The sequence below is a fragment of the Chiloscyllium punctatum genome, chromosome 34 (genome assembly GCF_047496795.1).
Source record: "Chiloscyllium punctatum isolate Juve2018m chromosome 34, sChiPun1.3, whole genome shotgun sequence".
Classification (NCBI taxonomy): domain Eukaryota; kingdom Metazoa; phylum Chordata; class Chondrichthyes; order Orectolobiformes; family Hemiscylliidae; genus Chiloscyllium; species Chiloscyllium punctatum.
Window position 1 is genome coordinate 53202880 of NC_092772.1, and position 25394 is coordinate 53228273.

General features: G+C 46.0%; 1 protein-coding gene across 4 annotated transcripts in view; it reads left to right on the top strand.

The window, feature by feature from the left end:
• LOC140458853 (uncharacterized) overlaps positions 1–23438 on the top strand; it is a 38278-nt gene extending 14840 nt beyond the window's left edge. For 3 of the 4 annotated variants that reach the window (XM_072553541.1, XM_072553543.1, XM_072553540.1), the window contains 4 exons: positions 6766–6876; positions 15815–15974; positions 16066–16163; positions 21819–23438. In XM_072553541.1, the coding sequence (XP_072409642.1) occupies positions 6766–6876; positions 15815–15974; positions 16066–16163; positions 21819–21983 (534 nt within the window). In that variant the 3' untranslated portion in view covers positions 21984–23438. The remainder of the gene's footprint in view (positions 1–6765; positions 6877–15814; positions 15975–16065; positions 16164–21818) is intronic. The other variant, XM_072553542.1, reaches the window with a different exon arrangement.
• The last annotated feature ends 1956 nt before the right edge of the window (positions 23439–25394 follow it).

Sequence of the window (25394 nt, forward strand, 5' to 3'; positions counted from 1 at the left end):
TGCCCTCGCTACACATCACTGTGGACTGATCACTGTGAACTCATGAAGTGGAGATGTCTGTGTTGGACTAGAGTCGACAAAGTCAAAAACCACACTGGGTTATAGTCAAACAGTTTTATTTAAAACCACAAGCTTTTAGAGTCCCCACTCCTTCCCCAAACAGCTAGTGAGAGAGAGGATACATTGGGCACAGAATTTACAGTAAAAGATCAAAGGGTCATACAACTTACGCAAACGTATTGAACAACTCAGATGGCTATTAAGTCTTTAATCAGTTAGAGTGGAGGCGCAGGCTTCAATTGATTAATATGTAAATCCCTGCCTTAAGATAATTTAAAGTTTTCTCAAAATAAAGGTCAGACAATGCGTTTTACGTGTGAGACCATGTTTCAAGTCTGTTTGTACATCATCCTGGAGCCAGACTGTTTTTATTTCCAAAGTAGGAATTTATAAAATGCCACATTGACTGTCTACAGATTGTATGGTTTCTGAACAAAATAGAATGTATCTGCAAATGTTTGAGGGATAGTGAGAGAGTATGTGTGCATGAGGGAGACAGAGTGTGCATGTGTGTGAGGGAGAGAGAGTGCATATTTGCATGTGAGGGAGAGGGAGAGAGAATGTGTTTATGTGTGTGAGGGAGAGGGAGAGAGTGCGTGTGCGTGTGTGTGAGGGTGTGTATATGTAGGCATATATGAGGAGAGAGTGTGCGTGGGTATGTGCCTGTGTGTGTGTGTCTGTCTGTGTGTGTGTATATGTGGGTGTGCGTGCACATGCATGTGCTTGAGAGAGAGTGTGAGAGAGTATATGTGTGTGAGAGTGTGTGTATATGTATGAGAGAGGGTCTCTGTGAGTGTGTGTGTGTGAGGAAGTATATGAATGTGAAAGTGTGTGTGTGTGAGAGAGAGAGAGAGAGAGAGAGTGTGTGAGAGGAAGAGCAAGGGAGAGTGCATGTCTGCGTGTGTGCTCGTGTGTGTGAGGGAGAGCAAAAGTTTGTGTGTGTGAGGGAGAGAGAGTGTGTGTATATGTGAGGAGAGGAAGACAAAGTGCACAAGTGTGTGTGCGCGTGTAAGGGAGAGTCATAGAGATGTACAGCACGGAAACAGACCCTTCGGCCCAACCCGTCCATGCCAACCCAAGTATCCCAACCCAATCTAGTCCCACCTGCCAGCACCTGGCCCATATCCCTCCAAACCCTTCCTATTCATATACGCATCCAAATGTCTTTTAAATGTTGCAATTTTACCAGCCTCCACCACATCCTCTGGCAGCTCATTCCATACACATACCACCCTCTGTGTGAAAAAGTTGCCCCTTAGGTCTCTTTTATATCTTTCCCCTCTCACCCTAAACCTATGCCCCTCTAGTTCTGGACTCCCCGACCCCAGGGAAAAGACTTTGCCAATTTACCCTATCCATGCCCCTCATAATTTTGTAAACCTCTATAAGGTCACCCCTCAGCCTCTGACGCTCCAGGGAAAACAGCCCTAGCCTGTTCAGCCTCTCCCTATAGCTCAAATCTTCCAACCCTGGCAACATCCTTGTAAGTCTTTTCTGAACCCTTTCAAGTTTCACAACATATTTCTGATAGGAAGGAGACCAGAATTGCATGCAATATTCCAACAGTGGCCTAACCAATGTCCTGTACAGTCGCAACATGACCTCCCAACTCCTGTACTCAACTCCTGTGCATGTGAGGGTGAGGGAGAGAGTGCGTATGTGTGTGAGGAAGAGAGGGAGAGAGTGCGCATGTGTATGTTAGAGGGAGAGAGAGTGTGTGTGTGTGTGAGAAGGAGAGGGAGACAAAGTGCATAAGTGTGTGTATTTGTGTGTATGAGAGAGAGGGTGAGGGAGAGGGAGAAAGAATGTGTGTGTGTGTGTGTGAGGGAGTGGGAGAGACGTATGTCTGTGAATGAGAGGGAGTGAAAGTGTATGTGTGTGTGTGAGAGGTAGTGGGAGAGAGTTATTTTGTGTGTGTGAGAAAGGAAGAGGAAGAGAAACTGTGAGAGGGAGAGAGGGTGCATGTGCATGTGTGAGAGGGAGAGGGAGAGAGAGTGCATATGTATGTCAGTGTGTCAGGGAGAGGGAGAGAGAGTGCATAAGTGTGAGTGTGTGCACGCATGCGAGGGAGGAGAGAGTGTGCGTGTATATATGCGCGTGTGTGTGTTTGTGAGGGAGAGGGAGAGAGTGTGTTTGAGGGAGGGGGAGAGAGAGTGCGTATGTGTATGTGAGGGAGAGGGAGACAGAGTGCATGTGTGTACACAAGGGAGAGGGGGACAGAGTGTGTGGGTGTGTGAGGGAATGGGAGAGAGTGCACGTGTATGTGTATGTGTGTGTGAGGGAGAGAGATAGAAAGTGTGTGAGGTAGAGGGAGAGAGTGCGTAAGTGTGTGTGTGCATGCATGTACATGTGCGAGGGAAAAGGAGAGTGTGTGCGTATGTGTGAGGGACAGCGAGAGAGAGTGCGTGGGTGTGTGAGGGAGAGGGAGAGAGTGTGCGTGTGTGTATGTGAGGCGCAGGGAGAGCATGTGTATGTGTGAGAGAGAGTGAGAGGGAGAAGGAGATAGAGTGCATGCATATGTGTCTGTATGTGTGAGGGACAGAGAGAGTGTGTGTGCGCGCACGTGTGTGTGAGGGAGAGAGAGTGTGTATGTGTGAGGGAGAAAGAAAGAGAGTGCGTGTGTGAGGGAGAGAATGTGTGTGTGTTTGTGTCTGTGTGTGAGGGGGAGAGAGTTTGCGCGCGCGCATGTGTGCGTGTGTGTGTGTGTTTGAGGGAGAGGGAGAGAGTGCGTGTGTGAGAGAGGGTGTGTGTATGTGAGCATGTGTAAGGGAGAGAGTTCTTGTGTGTGCATGTGTGTGTAAGGGAGAAGGAGACAGAATGCATGTGTGTGAGGGAGAGAGAGTGTATGTATGTGTAACACCACTTGAGAGAGTGTGTGAGAGAGTATACACCTATGAGAGTCTGTGTGTACGTGTGTGTAGGAGAGAGAATGTGTATGTGTGCGTGAGAGAGACTGCATGTGTGTATGTCAGGGAGAGGGAGAGAGTGTGTGTTTGTGTGTGGGAGACGGAGAGAGTGTGTGTGTGTGTGTGTGTGTCTGTGAGGGAGAGTGTGTAAGGGAGAGGGAGAGAATGCATGTGTGATGGAGAGAGTGCGTGTGTGTCTCTGTGTCAGGGAGAGGGAGAGAGTGTGTGTGTCAGGGAGAGGGAAAGAGAGTGCATATGTGTGTGAGAGAGAGGAGACAGAGTGCATGTGTATGGGGGGGGAGGGAGAAAGTGAGTGTGTGTGTGGGGGAGAGAGTGAGTATGTGTGTGTGAGGGAGAGGGAGAGAATGTATATGTGTGTGTGAGGGAGAGAGAGCGCATGCATGTGTGTATGAGGGAGGAGAGACAGTATGTGCATGTTTGTGAGGGAGAGAGTGCGTGCGCACGTGTGTGTCCTTGAGGGAGAGCAAGAGAGAATGCATGTGTGTGTGTGTGTGTATGTGAGGGAAAGAGAGAGACAGAGTGAGAGTGTGAGCAAGAGTGCGTGTGTGTGTGTGTGAGGGAAAGGTAGAGAGTGCGCGCGTGTGTGTGAGGAAGAGGGTGAGAGTGCGTGTATGTGTGTGCGTGTGAAGGCGTGTGTATGGAGGCATGTGTGAGGAGAGAGTGTGGGAGGGCATGTGCCTCCATGTGTATCTGTCTGTTTGAGTGTATGTGGGTGTGCAAGCATGTGCTTGAGAAAGGAGTGTGTGTGTGTGCACGTGCACTTGAGAGAGTGTGGGAGAGAGTATACACCTGTGAGAGTCTGTGTGTGCATGCGTGTGTGTGACTGGGAGAGACAGTGTGTGTGAGGGAGAGTGAAGGAGAGTGCGTGTGTGTATGTTAGGGAGAGGGAGAGAGGGTGCATGTATGTTTGTGTGTGAGGGACAGTGGGGGGGGGGAGAGGGAGAACAAGAGAAAGTGCGTGTTTGTGAGGGAGAGGGAGATAGAGTGTGTGTGTGTGTGGGAGAGCGAGAGTGTGTGTGTGAGGGAGAGTGTGTGTGAGGGTGTATGTATGTAGGCATGTGGGAGGAGAGAGTTTGGGTGGGTATGAGCCTGCATGTGTGTGTGTGTACTTGAGAGAGAGTGTGAGAGAGTATACCCCTTTGAAAGTGTGTGTATATGAGAGAGGATCCGGTGTGTGTGTGTGTGTGTGTGTGTGTGAGTGAGAGAGAGAGTGTGTTTGTGTGTGAGAAAGAGAGTGTGAATGTGTATGAGAGAGGATATGTGTGAGTGTCTGAGCGCATATGTGTAAGTATATGAATGCGAGAGAGTGTGTATGAGAGACCCTGTGTCTGAGAGTGTGTTTGTATGAGAGAGAGGGGTAGATCTAGAGTGTGCGTGTATGTATGTGTGTGAGGGAGAGGGAGAGGGAAACAGGGTGTGTGAGGGAGGGAGAGAGAGTGCATGTGTGTGAGGAGAGAGAGAGTATGTGTGTGTGAGGGAGAGGGAGAGAGAGTGAGAGTGTGAGCGAGAGTGCGTGTGTATGTGTGTGCGTGAGGGTGTGTGTATGGAGGCATGTATAAGGAGAGAGTGTGGGAGAGTATGTGCCTGCATGTGTGTCTCTCTGTCTGTTTGTGTGTATGTGGGTGTGCATGCATGTGCTTAAGAGGGAGGGAGTGTGTGTGTGTGCGTGCGCACTTGAGAGAGTGTGAGAGAGTATACACCTGTGAGAGTCTGTGCATGCATGTGTGTGTGTGTGTCTGTAGGAGAGAGAACATGTGTGCGTATATGTGTTCGTGAGGGAGAGTGAGAGAGAGTGTGTGTGTGTGCAGGAGACGGAGAGAGAGTGTGTGTATGTGTGTGTGAGGGAGAGTGTGTGTGCGAGGGAGAGTGTGTGTGTGCGTGTATGTATGTATAAGGGAGAAGGAGAGAATGTGTGAGGGAGAGGTAGGGAGAGTGCATGTATGTCTCAGTGTGTCAGGGAGAGGGAGAGAGAGTGCATATGTGTGTGAGGGAGAAGGAGACAGAGTGCGAAGAAGAGACAGAAGAAGAGGAGGAACATACTACAGCGAGACTTCGCAGAACTAGGAAGAAGGCTAAAAAGCAGGACGTCCAAGGTGGTTATCTCCAGTTTGCTTCCAGTTCCTCGGGCTAGTGTGGCCAGAAACCGGGAGATAATGGACTTGAACGTGTGGTTGGGGAACTGGTGCAGGAAGCAAGGTTTCAAGTTCTTGGATCACTGGGGTATATTTTATGGTAACCATAAATTCTACAAGAGAGATGGCTTGCACCTTAATAGAACAGGGATCGGCATTCTGGCAGGCAGGTTTTCTGCTGCAACACCGCTACATTTAAACTAAGTAGCAGGGGGGAGGGGACAAGCTGGATGTTTAAAAAGGAAATTGAAGGGGTAGTTAGAACAAGAGAAGTCAAGAAAGACAACTGTATCAAGGAGGCAGAAAACTGGAAAAGGCATCATGCTGTAAAGTTGAGTGAAATAAGGGTTGAGGGGAAGGGTGAGAGCAGTAACAAATTAAAAATTCTATATATGAATGCACGAAGCATTAGACACAAGGTGGATGAGCTTGAGGCTCTTTTGGAAATTGGCAGATACGATATTGTGGGGATAACTGAGACGTGGCTTCATGGGGACAGGGCCTGGGAAATGAATATTCAAGGCTACATGTGTTATCGTAAGGATAGACTGACGGGCAGAGGGGGTGGGGTGGCCTTGTTGGTAAGGGAGGATATTCAGTCCCTTGCGCGGGCGGACCTAGAGTCAGGGGATGTAGAGTCAGTGTGGATAGAGCTTCGAAACACTAAGGGTAAAAAGACCCTCATGGGAGTCATCTACAGGCCCCCAAACAGTAGTCTGGATGTTGGAGGTAAGTTGAATCAGGAGCTGAAATTGGCTTGTCGCAAAGATGTTACTACAGTTGTTATGGGGGATTTTAACATGCAGGTAGACTGGGAGAATCAGGATGGTGTCGGGTCTCAAGAAAGAGACTTTGTGGAGTGCCTCAGAGATGGATTTTTAGTGCAGCTGGTGCTGGAGCCGACCAGGGATAAGGCGATTCTGGATCTGGTATTGTGTAACGAACCAGAATTGGTCAGTGACCTCGAAGTGAAGGAGCCATTGGGAAGTAGTGACCATAATACAATAAGCTTCAATCTGCAATTTGAGAGGGAGTGGGTACAATCTGAAGTGACAATATTTCAGTTGAATAAAGGGAAATATGGAGCTATGAGGGAGCAACTGGCCAAAGTTCAATGGTTTAATACCTTAACAGGGAAGACCGTGGAGGAACAATGGCAGATATTTCTGTGTATAATGCAGAAGATGCAGGATCAGTTCATTCCTAAAAGGAAGAAAGATCCCAGGAGGAGACATGGGCGGCCGTGGCTGACAAGGGAAGTAAAGAAACATATAAGGTTAAAAGAGAAAAAGTATAACTTAGCGAAGATAAGCGGGAAAACGGAGGACTGGGAAGCTTTTAAAGAACAACAGAGGATTAGTAAGAAGGAAATACGCAGAGAAAAAATGAGGTACGAAGGTAAACTGGCCAAGAATATAAAGGAGGATAGTAAAAGCTTTTTTAGGTATGTCCAAGGCAAAAAAATGGTTAGGACAAAAATTGGGCCCTTGAAGACAGAAGCAGGGGAATATATTACTGGGAACGAAGAAATGGCAGAGGAATTAAATGGGTACTTCAGATCTGTGTTCACTGGGGAAGACACAAGCAATCTCCCTGAGGTAACAGTGGCTGAAGGACCTGAACTTAAGGGAATTTCTATTTGCCAGGATTTGGTGTTGGAGAGACTGTTAGGTCTGAAGGTTGATAAGTCTCCGGGACCTGATGGCCTGCATCCCAGGGTACTGAAGGAGGTGGCTCGGGAAATCGTGGATGCGCTGGTGATTATTTTCCAGAGTTCAATAGAATCGGGGTTGGTTCCTGAGGATTGGAGGGCGGCTAATGTTGTGCCACTTTTTAAGAAGGGTGGGCGGGAGAAAGCAGGAAATTATAGACCAGTTAGTCTGACCTCAGTGGTGGGAAAGATGCTGGAGTCTATTATAAAGGATGAAATTAAGGCACATCTGGATAATAGTAACAGGATAGGACAGAGTCAGCATGGATTTATGAAGGGGAAATCATGCTTGACTAATCTTCTTGAATTTTTTGAGGATGTAACTCGGAAGATGGACGAGGGAGATCCAGTGGATGTAGTGTACCTGGACTTTCAGAAAGCTTTTGATAAAGTCCCACACAAGAGGTTAGTGAGTAAAATTAGGGCGCACGGGATTGGGGGCAAAGTACTAGATTGGATAGAGAATTGGTTGGCTAATAGGAAACAAAGGGTAGTGATTAACGGCTCCATTTCGAAATGGCAGGCAGTGACCAGTGGGGTACCGCAGGGATCCGTGCTGGGACCGCAGCTTTTTACAATATATGTAAATGATATAGAAGATGGTATCAGCAATAACATTAGCAAATTTGCTGATGACACAAAGCTAGGTGGTAGGGTGAAATGTGATGAGGATGTTAGGGGATTACAGGGTGACCTGGACAAGTTAGGTGAGTGGGCAGATGCATGGCAGATGCAGTTTAATGTGGATAAATGTCTGGTTATCCACTTTGGTGGCAAGAACAGGAAGGCAGATTACTACCTCAATGGTATCAAATTAGGTAAAGGGGCTGTTCAGAGAGATCTGGGTGTTCTTGTCCACCAGTCAATGAAGGCAAGCATGCAGGTACAGCAGGTCGTGAAGAAGGCTAATAGCATGCTGGCCTTCATAACAAGAGGGATTGAGTATAGAAGCAAAGAGGTGCTTCTGCAGCTGTACAGGGCCCTGGTGAGACCACACCTGGAGTACTGTGTACAGTTCTGGTCTCCAAATTTGAGGAAAGACATTCTGGCTATTGAGGGAGTGCAGCGTAGGTTCACGAGGTCAATTCCTGGAATGGCAGGATTGCCTTACACGGAAAGACTGAAGCGACTGGGCTTGTATACCCTTAAGTTTAGAAGACTGAGAGGGGATCTGATTGAAACGTATAGGCTTATGAAAGGACTGGACACTCTGGCAGGAGGGAACATATTTCCGTTGATGGGGGAGTGCCGAACCAGAGGACACAACTTAAAAATACGGGGTAGACCATTTAGGACAGAGATGAGGAGAAACTACTTCACACAGAGAGTGGTGGCTGTGTGGAATGCTCTGCCCCAGAGGGCAGTGGAGGCCCAGTCTCTGGATTCTTTTAAGAAAGAATTGGATAGAGCTCTTAAAGATAGTGGAGTCAAGGGGTATGGAGATAAGGCTGGAACAGGATACTAATTAGGAATGATCAGCCATGATCATATTGAATGGCGGTGCAGGCTCGAAGGGCAGAATGGCCTACTCCTGCATCTATTGTCTATTGTCTATTGTCTATTGCATGTGTGTGTGTGGGGGGGAGGGAGAAAGTGTGTGTGTGTGAGGGAGAGAGAGTGCATGCGTGTGTGTGAGGGAGGAGAGAGAGAGTATGCGCATGTTTGTGAGGGAGAGAGAGAGAGCGCGCGCGCACCTGTGTGTGTCCGTGAGGGAGAGCGAGAGAGAATGTGTGTATGTGTGAGGCAGAGGGAGAGAGAGTGAGAGTGTGAGCGAGAGTGTGTGTGTGTGTGTGTGTGTGTGTGTGTGGGAGAGGAAGAGAGTGCGTGTGTGTGGGAGAGAGAGGGCGAGAGTGCATATGTGTGTGTGCCTGTGTGTGTGTGCATGAAGGTGTGTGTATGGAAGCATGTGTGAGGAGAGGGTATGGGAGGGTATGTGCCTGCATGTGTATTAGTCTGTTTATGTGTATGTGGGTGGGTATGCATGTGCTTGAGAAGGGTGTGTGTGTGTGGTCGTGTGTGTGTATGCGCACTTGAGAGTGTGAGAAGGTATACACCTGTGAGAGTCTGTGCGTGCATGTGTGTGTGTGTCTGTAGGAGAGAGAATGTGTGTGCGTGAGGGAGAGTGAGAGAGTGTGTGTGTATGTCAGTGAGAGGGAGAGAGTGTGCGCGCGTGTATGTGTGTGCAAGGGAGAGGGAGAGAATGTGTGTGAGGGAGAGGTAGAGAGAGTGCGTGTGTGTCTCAGTGTGTCAGGGAGAGGGAGAGAGAGTGCATATGTGTGTGAGGGAGAGGGAGACAGAGTGTATGTCTGTGTGTGTGGGGGGAGGGAGAAAGTGAGTGTGTGTGTATGAGGGAGAGAGTGAGTATGTGAGTGGGAGAGAGTGTGTGTGTGTATGTGTGCGTGAGGGAGAGTGAAAGAGAGTGCGTGCGTGTATATTATGGAGAGGGAGAGAGGGTGCATGTATGTTTGTGTGTGAGGGACAGTGAGAGAGAGAGGGGGAGAGAGGGAGAACAAGAGAAAGTGCATGTTTGTGAGGGAGAGGGAGAGAGAACGCATATATGTGTGTGCGTGTGGGAGAGTGAATGTGTGTGTGTGAGGGAGAGGGAGAGAGTGTATTTGTGTGAGGGTGTATGTATGAAGGAATGTGTGAGGAGAGAGTTTGGGTGGGTAAGTGCCTGCATATGTGTGTGTGTGAGTGTGTGTGTGTGTGTGTGTGTGAGAGAGAGAGAGAGAGAGTGTGTGTGTCTGAGAGAGAATGTGAGCGTGAGGGAGTACATGAATGTGTGAGTGTGTGTGTATGAGAGAGGGTATGTGTGAGTGTCTGAGTGAGTATGTGTGAGTGTGAGGGAGTATATGAATGTGAGAGAGTGTGTGTATGAGAGAGCCTGTATGTGTGTGTGTGTATGAGAGAGGGGGGGACAGCGAGACTGTGTGCGTGTATGTATGTGTGAAGGAGATGTGTGTGAGAGGGAGAGAGAGTTCGTATGTGAGAGAGAAGGAGACAGTGTGTGAGAGGGAGGGCAAGAGAGTGCATGTGTGTGAGAAGGAGAGAGAGTGCATAAGTGTGTGTGTGTGAGGGAGAGTGAGGGTGTGTGTGTGAGAGAGAGAGGGAGAGAGTGCATGTATGTGTGTGAGGAAGGCGAGAAAATGCGTATGTGTGATGGAGAGGGAGAGACAGCGCGTATGCATGTATGAGGGAGAGAGAGTGAGTATGCGTGTGAGAGCGAGAGGAAGAGGGAGTGTATATGTAAGCATGAGTGAGTGAGAGAGTGTGGGTGGGTATGTGTCTGTGAAGAGAGTGCGTGTGTGTCTGTGTGTGTGAGGGAGAGGGAGAGAGAGTGCATGTGTGTGTGAGATGGTGTGTATATGTGAGCATGTGTGAGGGACAGAGCGTGGATGAGCATGTGCGTGAGGGAGGGGGATAGAGAGAGTATGTGTGTGTCTGTGGGAGTGGGAGAGAGAGTGCATGTGTGCGTGTAAGCATGAGTGAGGGAGAGTATGGGTGGGTATGTGTCTGCGAGGGAGAGAGAGAGAGTGTGTGTGTGAGAGTGGGAGAGGAAGAGAGTCTGTGTGTGTGAGAGGGTGTGTGTAAGCATGTTTAAGGGGGAGCGTGTTGGTGGGTATGTGTCTGTGAGGGAGACAGTGCGAGTGTGTGTGTGTATGTAAGCATGTGTGAGGGCGAGTGTTCTGTAAGGGAGAGGGAGACAGAATGCGTATATGTGTGTGAGGGAGAGGGAGTGTGTATGAGAGAAAGGGAGAGAGAGTGCGGATGTGTGTGAGTGAGGGAGGGGGGGAGCATGTGTGTGTGTGTGTGGGAGGGGGGAGAGGGTGAGACAGTGCATGTGTGTGTGAGGTAGAAGGAGAGAGAATGTGGGTGTATGTCTGTGTAAGGGAGAGGGAGACAGAATGCGTGTATGTGTATAAGGGAGAGGGAGACGGAGAGAGAGTATGTGTTTGTATGCATGTGTGAGGGAGATGAAGAGAGTGCTTGTATGTGTGTGAGAGGGAGAGGGAGAACGTGTGATTGTGAGTGAGGGAGAGGGAGAGAGTGTGCGTGTTTTGGAGAGGGAGAGAGTGCATGTGTGTGAATGAGGGAGAGAGAGAGAATGCATGTGTGTATGTGAGGGAGAGGGAGAGAGTGCGTGTGTGTGTGTTGGATAGGGAGGGAGAGTGCATGTGTGTGAATGAGGGAAAGAGAGAGAGTGTCTGTGTGTGTGAAGGAGAGGAAGACAGTGTGTGTGTGAGAGAGAGGGAGAGAGTGCATATGTGTATGTGAGGGTGAGGGAGAGTGTGTGTGAGGGAGAGGGAGAGACAGTGCGTGAGTGTGTGAGGGCGAGAGAGTGCATAAGTGTGTGTTTGTGTGTGTGAGCGAGGGAGAAGGTGAGAGTGTGTGTGTGAGGGAGAATGAGAGAGAGTGTGGATGTCTGTGTGATGGAGAGGGAGAGATTGTATTAGTGTGTGTGTGAGGAAGAGCAAGGGTGAGTGTGTGTTTGTGTGAGGGAAAGGGATAGAGTGTGTGTGAGAGTGAGGGAGAGGGAGAGAGAGTGTGTGTGTTTTTGTATCTGAGGGAGAGGGAAAGACTATGGGTGTGTGAGGGAGAGGGAGAGGGAGAGAGAGAATGTGTGTGTGTGAGAGGGTGTGTGTATGTAAGCATGTGTGAAGGAGGGTGTGTCTGTGTGCGTGTCTGAGAGAGTGTATGTTTGTGTTTGTATTCATCTAACCTGCATAACACAGGGAGAATTTGCAAACTCCACACAGACAGTTGCCTGAGGTGGGATTTCTAACCAGATCCCTGTTGTTATGAAGGTGCAGAGGTCTCGTACCTTGAAGAGAGTTGAAAAGCTACCAAGGCCTGTCGGACATAGCACAAAAATGTTCTGAACAAGGCAACAATGTAACACTTGGTGGAGATGGCTAGCAGTAGCTGGGTTGAGACAAACAAAATTCAAATTTGGCCACTCAGTTTAAATTATGCCCCAAGATAACAAAATCCAATCAAGTTTGAATTTAGTATTTTGATAATATTAAAACAAATGAAACAATCCAATGTTTTGGGGTATAAAACTAGACGTTTTTGAATAGTTAAAAGAAAACTGCCACAGAGACTGCTAGCTTAAGAGCTCTCTGGGAGGTAACTGTCTGTGAAAGGAGTTTGCACAGCAGAGCATTAAAACTGGCTGATAAGTCTCTCCACCCCATTCTCCTGCTTTCTCCTGGTAACCCTTGATCCCCTTGATACTCAAGAACTTATCTGTCTCAGTCTTAATATACTCAATGACCTTCTATGGCAGTGAATTCCATAGATTCCCCACTCTCTGCCTGAAGAAGTTTCTCATTATCTCTGTTCTAAAGGGGCTGTGCCCTCAGGTCCTAGTCTCTCCCACCAAAGGAAACATCTTCCCAACATCCACTCTGTCCAGGCCATGCAGTATTCAATAAGTTTCAATTAGATTCTCCCTCATTCTTCTCAACTCCATCGAGTATAGATCCAGACTCCTCAAACATTCCTCATATGTTAAGCTGTTCATTCCTGGGACTACTCTCGTGAACCTCCTCTGAACATGCTCCATGGCTAGGACATCCTTCCTAATGATATGGGGCCCAAAACTGTGCACAATACTCCAAATGTGGCCTGACCAGAGCCTTACAGTTCCTCAGAAGTATATCTCTGCTTTTATATTCAAGTCCTCTCAAAATAACTGCCATTATTCCATGTGCCTTCCTAGCTACTGACTCAACCTACTAGTTTACCTTGAAAGAATCCTGGACTAGAACTCCCAAGTCTCTTTGCACTTCAGACTCTGAATTTTCTCCCCATTTACAAAAGAGTCCATGCCTCTGTTCTTCTGATCAATGTACATGACCTCACACTTTCCCCCCTTGTACTCCATCTGCAACTTCTTGCCCACTCTCCTGACCTGTCCAAATCCTTCTGCAGCCTCCCTGCCTCCTCAATGCTACCTGTCCCTCTACCTAACTTCCTATTATCTGCAAACTTAGTCAGAATGCCCTCAATTCCTTCATCTAGATTGTTAATGTGTAAAGTGAAAAGTTGTGGTCCCAACACTGAGCCTTGCGGAACACCACTTGTCACCGGCTGCCATCCTGAGAAGGACCCTTTTATCCCTACTCTCTACTTTCTGCCAGACAGCCAAGCTTCTAACCATGCTAGCACCTTGTCTCTGACACCATGGGCCTTTATCTTACCCAGCAGCCTCCTGTGTGGTACCTTGTCAAAGGCCTTCTTGAAGTCCATTGGCTCTCCTTGGTCTAACCTGCTCGTTACTTCCGCAAAGAACTTTAGCAGATTTGGCAGGCATGACCTCCCCTTGATGTAACCATACTGACTTTGCCTATTTTACCATACACTTCCAAGCATTCAGAAATCTCATCCTTCACAATGGATTCCAGGATCTTACCCACAACTAAGGTTAGGCTAATCGGTCTGTGATTTTCTGTCTTTTGCCTTACTCCCTTTTTAAACAGGGATGTCATGTTAGCAATTTTCCAGTCCTCTGGGACCCTTGCTGATTTTAATAATTCCTGAAAGATCACTGCTAACACCTCCACTATCTCTTCAGTTATCTCCCTTGGAACTCTGGGGTGTAGTCCATCTGGTCCAGGTGACTTATCCACTTCAGGCCATTCAGTTTATCTAGTACTGTCTCCTTGGTGATGGCCACCATACTCAGCTCTGCCCCACCCCCTCACTCTTTTGAATTTTTGAGATATTACTCGTGTCTTCCACCAGGAAGATTGACATGAAATATATTCAGTTCCTCAGCTATTTCCTTGTTCCCCACTACTATCTCTCCAGTGCCATTTTCCAGCTGCCTAATGCCCACTTTTGCCTCTCTTTTCCCCTTTATATATCTGAAGAAACTCAACAGTCTATGGCGAATTTACCCTCGTATTTAATCTTCTCCCTCATTTCTTTTTTTGTTGGTCTTTGTAAGCTTCCCAATCCTCTGGTTTCCCACTGCCCTTCCCCGCATTATATGCTTTCTCTTCTGTTTTGTGCTATCCCTGACTTCCCTGGTCAGCCATGGTTGCCTCATCCTCCTAGTACCATGCTTTGTTTTCCTCGGGATGAATCCCTGCTCTGTCTCCTGCATTTCTCCCAGAAACTCCTGCTATTGCTGTTCTATTCTCTTTCCTACGACATTCCTCTCCCAGTCAATTCTACCCAGCTTCTCCCTCATGCCTCTATAGTTGTCTTTATTCAGCTGTATAACCGTTCCCTCTGATTCTATCTTATCCATTTCAATTGCAGAGGTAATTCAATGGTATTATAATCACTGCCTCCTCAGGGTTCCTTCACCTTAAGCTCCTTTATCAATCTGCCTCATTGCACAACACTAAATCCAGTATTGCCTGATCCCTAATGGGCAGCACCACAAGCTGCTCCAAAACACCATGTCATAGATATTCCACAAATTCCTTTGTTGCAATCCGCTACCAACCTGATTTTCCCAGTCCACCTGCATATTGAAATCCCCCGTGATCACTGTAACTTTGCCTCTCCTACACATCTTTTCTATCTCCTGGTATGTCTTGCAACCCAGCTCCTGACTACTGTTTGAAGGCCTGTACATAACTCCAACTATGGGTTTTTTAAAATCTTGTGGTTCCTGAATTCTACACCATCTGACCCTACTTTGTTTCTTACAATTGATTTCATTTCATTTCTTCCTAATAAGATAACCCCAACCCCTCTGCCCACCTGCCTGGGTTTTCGATAGGATGCATAGCCTTGAATATTCAGCTCCCAGTCCTGATCCCCTTGCAGCCATGTCTCTGTGATGCCCACCACATCAGACCTGCCAATTCAGGGGTAGCTGGCAAATTGGATACACAGTTGGCTTGATTGTAGGAAGCAGAGGGTAATAGTGGAAGGATACTTGTCGGACTGGAGGCCTGTGACTAATGGAGTGCCTCGGGTCAGTGCTGGACCCATTGCTGAATGTTATTGACATCAATGATTTGAATGAGAATGCACAAGGCATATTAGTAAATTTGGAGATGATACTAAAATAGTAGATAACGAAGACAACGTTATCAGAAATTGCAGCAGGATCTCGATCCATTGGGGAAGTGGGCAGAGAAATGGCAAATGGAGTTTAATATAAATAAGTGGAGTTTGGAAAGTCAAATCAAGGTATGAGTTTCATGGTGAATGGTAGGGCCTTAAGGAGTATAGTGGAACAAAGGGACCTTGGAGTTCAGGTGCACGGTTCTCTGAAAGTGGAGTCCCAGGTAGACAGGGCAGTGAATAAGGCTTTTGGCACACTGTCCTTCATCAGTCAGGGCATTGAGTACAGAAGTTGGGAAGTTACGTTGCATTTATACAGGATGTTGGTGAGGCCGCACTTGGAGTATTATGTTCAGTTTTGGTCACCTTGCTACAGGAAGGATGTTATTAAACTGGAATGAGTGTAGAATAAATTTACAAGGATGTTGCCAGTACTCAAGTGATTGAGTTATTAGGAGAGGTTGGACAAGCTAGGACTTCTTTCTTTTGAGCTCAGGAGACTGAGAGGTGATCTAATAGAAGTGTATGTGATCATGAGAGGTTTGGATTGGGTGAATGCACTCAATCTTTTTCCTAGGGTTGGGAAATCAGGACTTGAGGGCATCATAGAACCCCTACCGTGTGGAAACAGGCTCAACAAGTCCGTACTGACCCTCCGAGGTTTAAGGTTAGAGGGGAAAGAATAAAAGGGAACTGATGGGCAAGTTTATTACACCAAGAATGGTACGCATATGGAATGAATTGCCAACGGAAGCAGTTTAGGTGGGTACATTAATAACATTTCAAAGGCATTTGAACAAATATATAGATAGGAAAGGTTTAGAAGGATATGGGCCAAGTGCAGGGAAATGGAGTGAGCAAGGATGGACATTTTGGTCGGCATGGACCAGTTTGGGACAAAGGGCCAGTTTCCGTGCTGTAAGACACTATGACTCTAGTTTGTTTTGATTTAGTTGCAGGAATTTAATCCCAGTTTCGACGATCAGTATCCAATCAATCCAGAAAATGTAATCCATGGAGTCGCTTTCCTTTTTGATATGAACACTGTGAGCAATATTCCTCAGGATGAGATGAAAGTGTTTCATAAGCTCCAAACTGTTGTGGCACAGAAATGTAAGTCTGCTTTGCTTTCTGATATGAAGCCTATATTGCCATTCAGTATGCTATTTAACATTAATATTGTTCCTGAATATCTCTTTTTCAGATATTTACAGGATTGTGATTGGGACCAACTTTGACAAATTAGGGATACCAGAGAAATATTATGGTTACATATATGACTACAAGCTGCTACAGGAGAAGGTAATAGGACTGTTTTAGTTTGTAGCATCATGTGTATTGATATAAATTTTGCAACTTCGTTCAGGGTGTAGCCATCTCTGGGAGGATCTATATTTATTACCAGCCATCTGTTGCCGAGGTGATGGTGAATTGATTTCTTCGAATCATCGAGTCATACAGCAGGGAAACAGATCCTTGGGTCAACCAGTCTATGTGGATCAGGTATCAAAAACTGAACTCATCCCATGTGTTTGGCTGATATCCCCTACCTTTGCATCGATCCAAGTGTCTCGTAAATGTTGTAATTGTAATATCCTCTACCTCTTCCTCTGGCAGCTCACTTCCATACACGCACCACCTTCTGCCCCTCCAGTCCCTTTTAGATCTTTCACCTCTCACCTTAAATCTATGCCCTCTTATTTTGGATTCCTCTGTCCTGGGAAAAAGACCTTTTCTACGCCCCTCATGATTTTATGAGCAGTATTAAGGTCACCCCTAGCTTCCAAAACTCCAGGGAAAATAGTCCTAGCCTCTCTAGCCTTTCCTTACAACTCAAACCCTGCATTCCCCAAAATAGCCTTGTAAGCATTTTCTGAACCCTTTCTAGTTTAACATTCTTCCTAGAGCAGGGATACCAGAATTGTAGGCAATGTTCTAAAAATTGCCTCATCAATGTCCTGTTCAGCCACAACATAACCTCCCAACTCCTATACTCAATGCACTGACCAACAAAAGCAAACGTACCAAATGCCTTCTCCACTATCCTGTCTACCTGTGACTTCACTTTCAAGGAACTATGCACCTGCACCCCTAGGTCCCTCTGTTCAACAACCCTCCTCCAGGCCATTCCATTAACTGTGTAAGTCCTACCCTGGTTTGCTTTACCAAAATACAGCACCTCACATTTATCTAAATTAAACTCCATCTGCCCCTTCTTGGCCCATAGCCCCATTTAATCAAGATCTTGTTGCGCTCCTAGATAACATGCTTCACAGTCCACGATATCAATTTTGGTGTCATCCACAAATTTGCTAATCATGCCTCCTATATTCTCATCTAAATCGTTGATATAAATGACAGTGGACCCAACACCATATCTTGCGGGACATCATGTGGGCGGCACGGTGGCACAGTGGTTAGTACTGCTGCCTCACAGCGCCAGAGACCCAGGTTCAATTCGTGCCTCAGGCGACTGACTGTGTGGAGTTTGCACATTCTCCCCGTGTCTGCATGGGTTTCCTCTGGGTGCTCCAGTTTCCTCCCACAGTCCAAAGATGTGCAGGTCAGGTGAATTGGCCATGCTAAATTGTCCGTAGTGTTAGGTAAGGGGTAAATGTAGGGTTATGGGTGGGTTGTGCTTCAGCGGGTCAGTGTGGACTTGTTAGGCCGAAGGGCCTGTTTCCACACTGTAAAGTAATCTAATCTAATCAATGGTCACAGACCTCCAGTCTGAATGACAACCCTTTTCCACCGCCCTCTGTCTTCTACTGTCAAGCCAATTTTCTATCCAATTGGCTAGCTCTCCCTAGATTGCATATGAACTAACCTTATTAACCAGTCTACCTTGCGGGACCTAGTTGAAGGTCTAACTAAAGTCCATGTTGACAACGTCTACTGCTCTGCTCTCATCTATCTCCTTGGTGACCTCTTCAAAAAAGTCTCTGGCGCTGACTCTCCCTGATCAGTCTATGCCTTTCCGAAAGCATGCAAATCCTATCTCTCAGAATTCCCTCCAACAATTTACCCACCACAGACGTCAGGTTCACCTGTCTATAGTTCCCAGGCTTTTCCTTGCAGTCTTTATTAAATAATGACTCAACATTAGCCACCCTGCAGTCTTCCAGCTTCTCATCCGTGGCTGTCGATGATTCAAATTTCTCTGCAAGGGACCCAGCAATCACTTCCCTAGCTCCCCAGAACATTCTGGGAGACATCTGATCAGGTCCAGGAGATTATCTACCTTTATGTGCTTTAAGACATACAACACCTCCTCTTCTGTAATGTGGACTCTTTCAAGACATCACTATTTATTTTCCCAATTTCTCTAGCTCCTATGTCCTTCTCCTTAGTAAATTCTGAGGCAAAAATATTCACTTAGTATCTCATCTATCGACATAGACAAGCTTCAGTGATGTAGTTGTGGGTATGTTCATCCCCTTTCCAGGTGATTTGGGACAGCTGGTCATGGTGTTTAGTGGCTAGTTGGATGCAAATTGCTAGTTGTCTGCCTGTTTGTTCGTGCAGTCCTTGCATGAATCTTGTAAACTACGTTTGTCCTGCACATGACGGGTATTGAGTCTTATCAACACTATCCTCACAGGGATCAAATTTACAAGAGAGAGGAAACAAACAACTAACTTTCATTCCTGAATGTGATATTAGAAAGAACACAGAACAGGTGAATGCACAACAAAGGTGGAGAGAAAAGCCACCTACACTGCCAGATCCTGAATTACAAATCCAAACACATAAAAGAGAAGCTGCAACAGGATCCTGGTCAAAAGGGCTACTTCATATGGCAGCACTCCCAACCTGTGAAGAGTGGAAGAAGAACATCTCCACAAAGTCTTTGCCAAGAACAGATATCCCGGCAACTTCATCCGCAGATGCCTGGCAAACAAACAATGGGACGAGGACATGCCATGACCCAACAGACTAACCACACTACCTTTTAAAAAAATGTCTTAGAGCTAACAGCCAGACCTCTCTGATCACTGGGATTCATGACAGACCATTAACTAACAGCCATACTCAGATAAGTCACCAGAACAAAAGACCCAATACCCATCATGTGCAAGACAGACATGGTTTACAGGATTCCATGCAGGGACTGCATGAACCACTATATGGAACAAACAGGCAGACAGCTAGCAATCCGCATCTACGAACACCAACTAGCTACTAAACACCACGACCAGCTGTCCCTAGTAGCAATACGATGACAAGGACCACAATTCGACTGGTAATTATAGACCAGTGAGCCTTACTTCAGTTGTGGGTAAAGTGCTGGAAAGGATTACAAGAGATAGGATTTATAATCATCTAGAAGGGAATAATTTGATTTGGGATAGTCAACACAGGTAGGTCGTGCCTCACAAACCTTATTGAGTTCTTTGAGAAGCTGACTAAACAGGTGGATGAGGATAAAGCAGTTGATGTGGTGTATATGGATTTCAGGAAGATGTTTGATAAGGTTCCTCATGGTAGGCTATTGCAGAAAATATGGAGGTATGGGTTCAAGGGTGATTTAGCAGTTTGGATCAGAAATTAGCTAGCTGAAAGAAGACAGATGGGAAATGTTCTTCATGGACTTTATTTACTAGTGGTGTACCACAGGGATCTATTTTGGGGCCACTACTGTTTGTCATTTTTATAAATGGATGGGTTAGTAAATTTGTGGATGACACCAAGGTCGGTGGAGTTGTGGATAGTGCTGAAGAAGTCACAGCTTATAGAGGGACATAGATAAACTGCATAGCTGGGCTGCGAGGTAGCAAGTGGGGTTTAATGCAGAAACATGTGAGATGATTCACTTTGGAAAGAGTAACAGGAATGCAGAGCACTGGGCTAATGCTAAGATTCATGATATTGTAGATAAGCAGAGAGATCTTAGTGTCCAGGTGCATAGATCCATGAAAGTTGCCACCCAGGGTGAGAGGGTTGTTAAGAAGGCATACGGTGTGTTAGCTTTTATTAGTGGAGGACTTGAGTTTCGGAGCCATGAGGACATGCTGTAGCTGTACAAAACTCTGGTGCGGCCGCACTTGAAGTATTGAGTACAGTTCTGGTCGCCACATTATAGGAAGGATGTGGAAGCATTGGAAAGTGTTCAGAGGAGATTTACCAGAATGTTGCCTGGTATGAAGGGAAGGTCTTATGAGGAAAGGCTGAGGACTTGAGGCTGTTTTCGTTAGATAAACATTGAGAGGTGACTTAGTAGAGACATATAAGATGATCAGAGGATTATATAGGGTAGACAGTGAGACCTTTTTCCTGAGATGGTGATGGCTAGCACAAGGGGACATAACCTTAAATTGATAGATATAGGACAGATGTCAGAGGTAGTTTTTTTTTCTCAGACATTAGTAAGGGCATGGAACACCCTGCCTGCAACAATAGTAGACTTACCAACTTTAAGGTCTTTTAAATAGTCAGACATAAGGATGATAATGCAATAGTGTAGGATAGATGCGATTCAGACTGGTTTCACAGAGCAGCGCAACATCAAGGGCCGAAGTGCCTGGACTGCGCTGTATTGTATGTTCTAATGAAAAACACACACCCCCTCCTCTCTTGCCTCCCTTTCAATCCTCCTCACAACATGTATACCTCACAACATTGAGCTGCCAGTTCTATCCCTCCCTCAGACATGGTCTGGAGTAGATATGATATCCCAGTCCTAAATTTGCACCAATTCCCTGTGTTCTTCTGCCTTATGTAGTTGAAAGTGGGGACTGCAGATGCTAGAGATCAATGAGTCGAGAGTGTGTTGCTGAAAAAGCACAGCAGGTCAGGCAGCATCTGAGGAGCAGGAGAATCGATGTTTCAGGTATAAGCCCTTCATCAGGAATGAGGCTTGTGGGCCGGGGGTGGGGAGAAGCTGAGAGATAAATGGGAGGGGGTGAGGTTGGGGGGAAGTGATAGGTAGGAAAGTGATAGGTAGATGAAGGTGAGGGAGCAGGTGATAGGTCAGAGAGGGAGTGAAGTGGAGAGATGGGAAAGGTGATGGACAGGTCAGGCGGGTGGTGCCAAGTTGGAGGCTTGGGACTGGGATAATGTGGGGGGATGGGAAATGAGGAAGCTGTTGAAATCCACATTTATCCCGCTTCCAGCAACACACTCTGAACTTCTGCCTTACCTGTCAGGCCGCTAGCATGGAAATAAATGTTGTTTAATCCATCAATTTTACCTTATTTTCTCCCATGCTCTTGCCCACCTTGTCTATTTACCATGCTCCCCTTAACTACTGCACCAGCCTCAATATTCTCTCTTTTCTCACTGCTGCTTTGGATCCCCCTCCCTAGCAGCACAAGCAAATCTCCCTGCTGGGATATTGGTCCCTGTGCAGTTCAAGTGCAACCTGTCCTTCTTGTAAAAGCCACTTCTGCCCCAGAAGAGATCCAATGATCCAAACATTTCACTCCCTGCTTCCTGCACCAGCTCCTCAGCCATACAGTCATTGTCCTATCCTCCTGTTCCTGCTGTCACTATCATGTAGTAATTCAGAAATTACAATCCTGAGGGAGTGCAACAATGGCAGAGGTGCAGACTGTGAAATGAGATGTTTAATTGAGACTCTGCCTGCCTCTCACTGACACTATTTGTAAAGAGCCTGGAGCAGTGGCCGGTGTTCCCTCCTCTATCAACAATGAAAAATCAATTTATCAAGTGATTCATTTAAGAGTGTTTCTGTTCAAATACATAACTGTCACATATTTGAACGGCTTTTTATAAAATGCTTTTCACAATCTCAGGATGTGCCAAAGCATCTGACAGGCAAAAGCCTTCAGCCAATATTTAAATACAGAAAACACAGCAACCAATTGTGGACAGCAAAGAGATAAATGATAACTGGAATGATAATAATTGTCAGATCGATGATCCAGATTATGTTAACATCTTACTGGTTTATAGAATTACTGTTGAAAACCTTTCTCTTTCTCCTTTCTCTCTTAGTTTGAAAAGCTGTCGGAATACACTGGGATTGACAAGAGGTCCATGTTTGCCATTACAAATACAGGCAAAGGTCAAAAAATAGACCAAACTAGATGTGTGCTCACTTTGTACATATTGGAAAATATGGTCAGAACCATAGACAGATATTTGAAAAGTACAGAGTAATGCAATCATAAACAAATATACAGCATAGAAACATCTGATTGACACTGGTGTTTAAACATGTGCTTCATTCCACCTTTGTTCATCCCAGCCTGCCAGAATAACCTTTTAGTCCGTTCACACTCCTGTGCTTATCCAGCTTCCCCTTTAATGCATCTTTCTTCACCATTACCACTCTGAGCTACTGAGTTCCACATTCTCACCATTCTGTGGGAAAAGTAGTCAGATAAAGGTAGATTCCTGATTGGATTTATTGATAACTATCAAATATTGATTGCCTTCAACTTTGGTAGCTGCACAAAGTAATTTTTCTTCGTATCTACCATGTCAAATTCTGGTGGAATTTTCTGGACCTCTATCTCAGCTCACCCCTCTGCCTTCTCTGTTTCAGAGGGAGGAATCCCAGCCTGTCCATTCTTCCCTGATAGCTATAGCCTCAACATTTTGAAATCTGACATCCAGTTCAGTGATAACACCACCATCAACTTACACTTTGGAAAATTGCCCAACTGTGTCTTTTTCACAAAAACAGGATAAATCCAATTGGATAAATTGTCAATGCATTGGCTTCTTAGCTTCAAGGATTTTGACAGGAACAGAAAAGCTGGAGGTGGCATGATAATTTGTTAGAATGAAGGGGTGGTTAATTCTCTTTTAGATGAAGACAGCGGTAATGACAGATCTGAAGGGGAGGGAAACAAACCTGAGGATTTAGAACCCTCAATAATATTAGTCAGCATAGGAGCCAGGAAGGGAAGGTGATGGTCAGCAGCTTTGTGAGATTAAAATTCAGACAGAAAGAGGTGGGTCCATGAACAAAATAAATATGGTGAGGTGAGGGATACGAACAGATTATCAGCTTGGTCCAGGTGAAGTTGTCCTTATGGATTAGAAATAAGGAGAGAAAAAGCAGAGATAGTTTTTCTGTATAAGATATTTTTGAGAGTAATCCTCTAATTGGAATTTCCTCATTGTGTAAATAAGGTGATGCGAACAAAGACATTAAAACGGTAACTTCAGACTAGTCTGTTGGATTGCATGATCCCAGCAAAGCAGACTTTTGTTGGAATGAACAATGTACAGTTCAATGATAAGCTTGGCTGTATGTTGCTGTAACCTTTTCTTCTGCTTCAAATATGGTTGTACATCCAAATTAAACCGAGATCCACTTGCATTAACCTGTTCCTCCCCCGTGATTCCTCAATGACAGTCTTTTATTCCTGATCCATTAGTATATTTGCTGTCTTTTAGTTTCTTCCTTCACCTGTACATTAATTGAAATGTTGTATATCTATGTGAATGGGCTAACACCATTATCTTTTCTTCATAGCAGGCTTTCAGAAAATGTAGGGTATGGCATTTCATTCTCTGTAACTGAAATGAGCAGAATAACCAACACAAAGAAACTTATAAACTGTGAACTAAAATGATTAAATACACTCATGTTTTTCACTGTCATTTATTGCTTGCATTAAGCTTGTACCAAGATTGTGAGACACAGTAGAATCTGAAGCACCATATCATTACCAAGGATATCTTAATATTATTTAGTCAGCTGGAACAAATGAAAAACTTTTCACCACTTCTAGTTGTTTTTCAACATGAGAGGAAAGTTGTAAACCAGTGAAGTTTTTTTGATATTTATATAACTCATGGGTATTTTGTATACCTCAAAGAATGAGAAAATCTGCTAATAGGCTGATTACACCATATTGCCGCAGATTTATTTTTGCACTCTGAAGCTTTGGAAGCTGAGACAGAGTAGACATCTGATGGTTCCTCTGCATTGCCACCTGTTTCAGAACAGATTGGAAGGCTCAGTCACTAATGTTAGGATACAACCAGAGGAGATGTGCAACACTTCAACATCATTGGATAGGAAAGGAGGTAAGGCTGGAAAAGATTACCTCTGGAGCTTGCTGTAGATGTTAGATTCGGTGGATTAGAGATGAGGGAGACAGTGCACATGTACAAGGCTGGGAATAGTTCGCAAGTGTGGGAGGGAGAAATCAGAGTTGATGGATACAGCCAGAACAATTGAACCCAGGGCTTGCATGAAGTGTTTAGTGTGAGAGAGGCATCAATGTAAAATTGGAAACGAGCAATCTTAGAATTGGGGCATGAGCTCAGCTCTAGGTCAAACAGCTAAATGATCTAAAGAGAGGAGAGTCTGTTAAGAGAATCCAGTTTCTTCAGTGAAATCGGCCTCAACAGTAGAAACTGTTGAAGGGCTTATGACCGAAACGTTGACTCTCCTGCTCCTTGGATGCTGCCTAACTGGCTGTACTCATCCAGCACCACACTTTTTGACAGGAGAAACAAAAATGACTGGTGAGCTCAGCAGGATTTGTTGAGGACATTACACAAACAGCAGAACATGATTAATTGTTTATAATCTCTAAGTACAGAATCCACTGTCTCCAGGCAACATGACGATAACACTGAAGACTGACTGACCCTCACATCATGAGCCCCTCACACACTCACCAACTGAGTGAGCGACCCTCGCCCCTCATTCCCCTCGCAAGCCCACCACTCCTAGCTATCATACCTCCACCCCCTCACATGAGTGACCCTCACTTCTCGATCCCATCACTGAGTGAGTAACCCTCACACCTCAATCCCCTGACTGACTGGCCCTCACACCTCAATCCCCTCACTGAGTGAGTGACTAGCCCTCACACCTTGTTCCCCTCACTGAGTGAGAGACCCTCTCACCTCAATCCTCTGACTGACGGACTGACCCTCACACCTCGAGTGCCACACTGAGTTAGTAACCCTCACATCTCAATCCCCTCACTGAATAACGCTCACATTTCGATCTACTCACTGAGTGAGTGACCCTCACACCTCAATCTCCTCACTGAGTGACCCTCACACCTCGATCCCCTCACTGAGTAAGTGACCTTCACATCTCAATCTCCTCACTGAGTGAGTGACCCTCACACCTCGGTCCCCTGAGTAACTGGCCCTCACATCTCGATCCCCTCACTGAGTGATCCTCACACCTCGATCCCCTCACTGAGCAACTGACCCACACATCTCGATCTCCTCTCTGAGTGAGTGACCCTCACATCGCGATCCCCTCACTGAGTGAGTAACCCTCACACCTCAATCCCCTGACTGAGTGACTGGCCCTCACACCTCAATCCCCTCACTGAGTGAGAGACCCTCTCACCTCAGTCCTCTGACTGAGGGACTGACCCTCACACCTCGAGTGCCTCACTGAGTGAGTAACCCTCACATCTCAATCCACTCACTGAGTAAAACTCACACCTCAATCTGATTTTAAAATTTTAAAAGCTTGCTCAGTCAGGGGATTTATAAGATTGAAACTCACACCTCAATCTCCTCACTGACTGAGTGACCCTCACACCTTGATCCCCTCACTGAGTGAGTGACCCTCATCTCAAT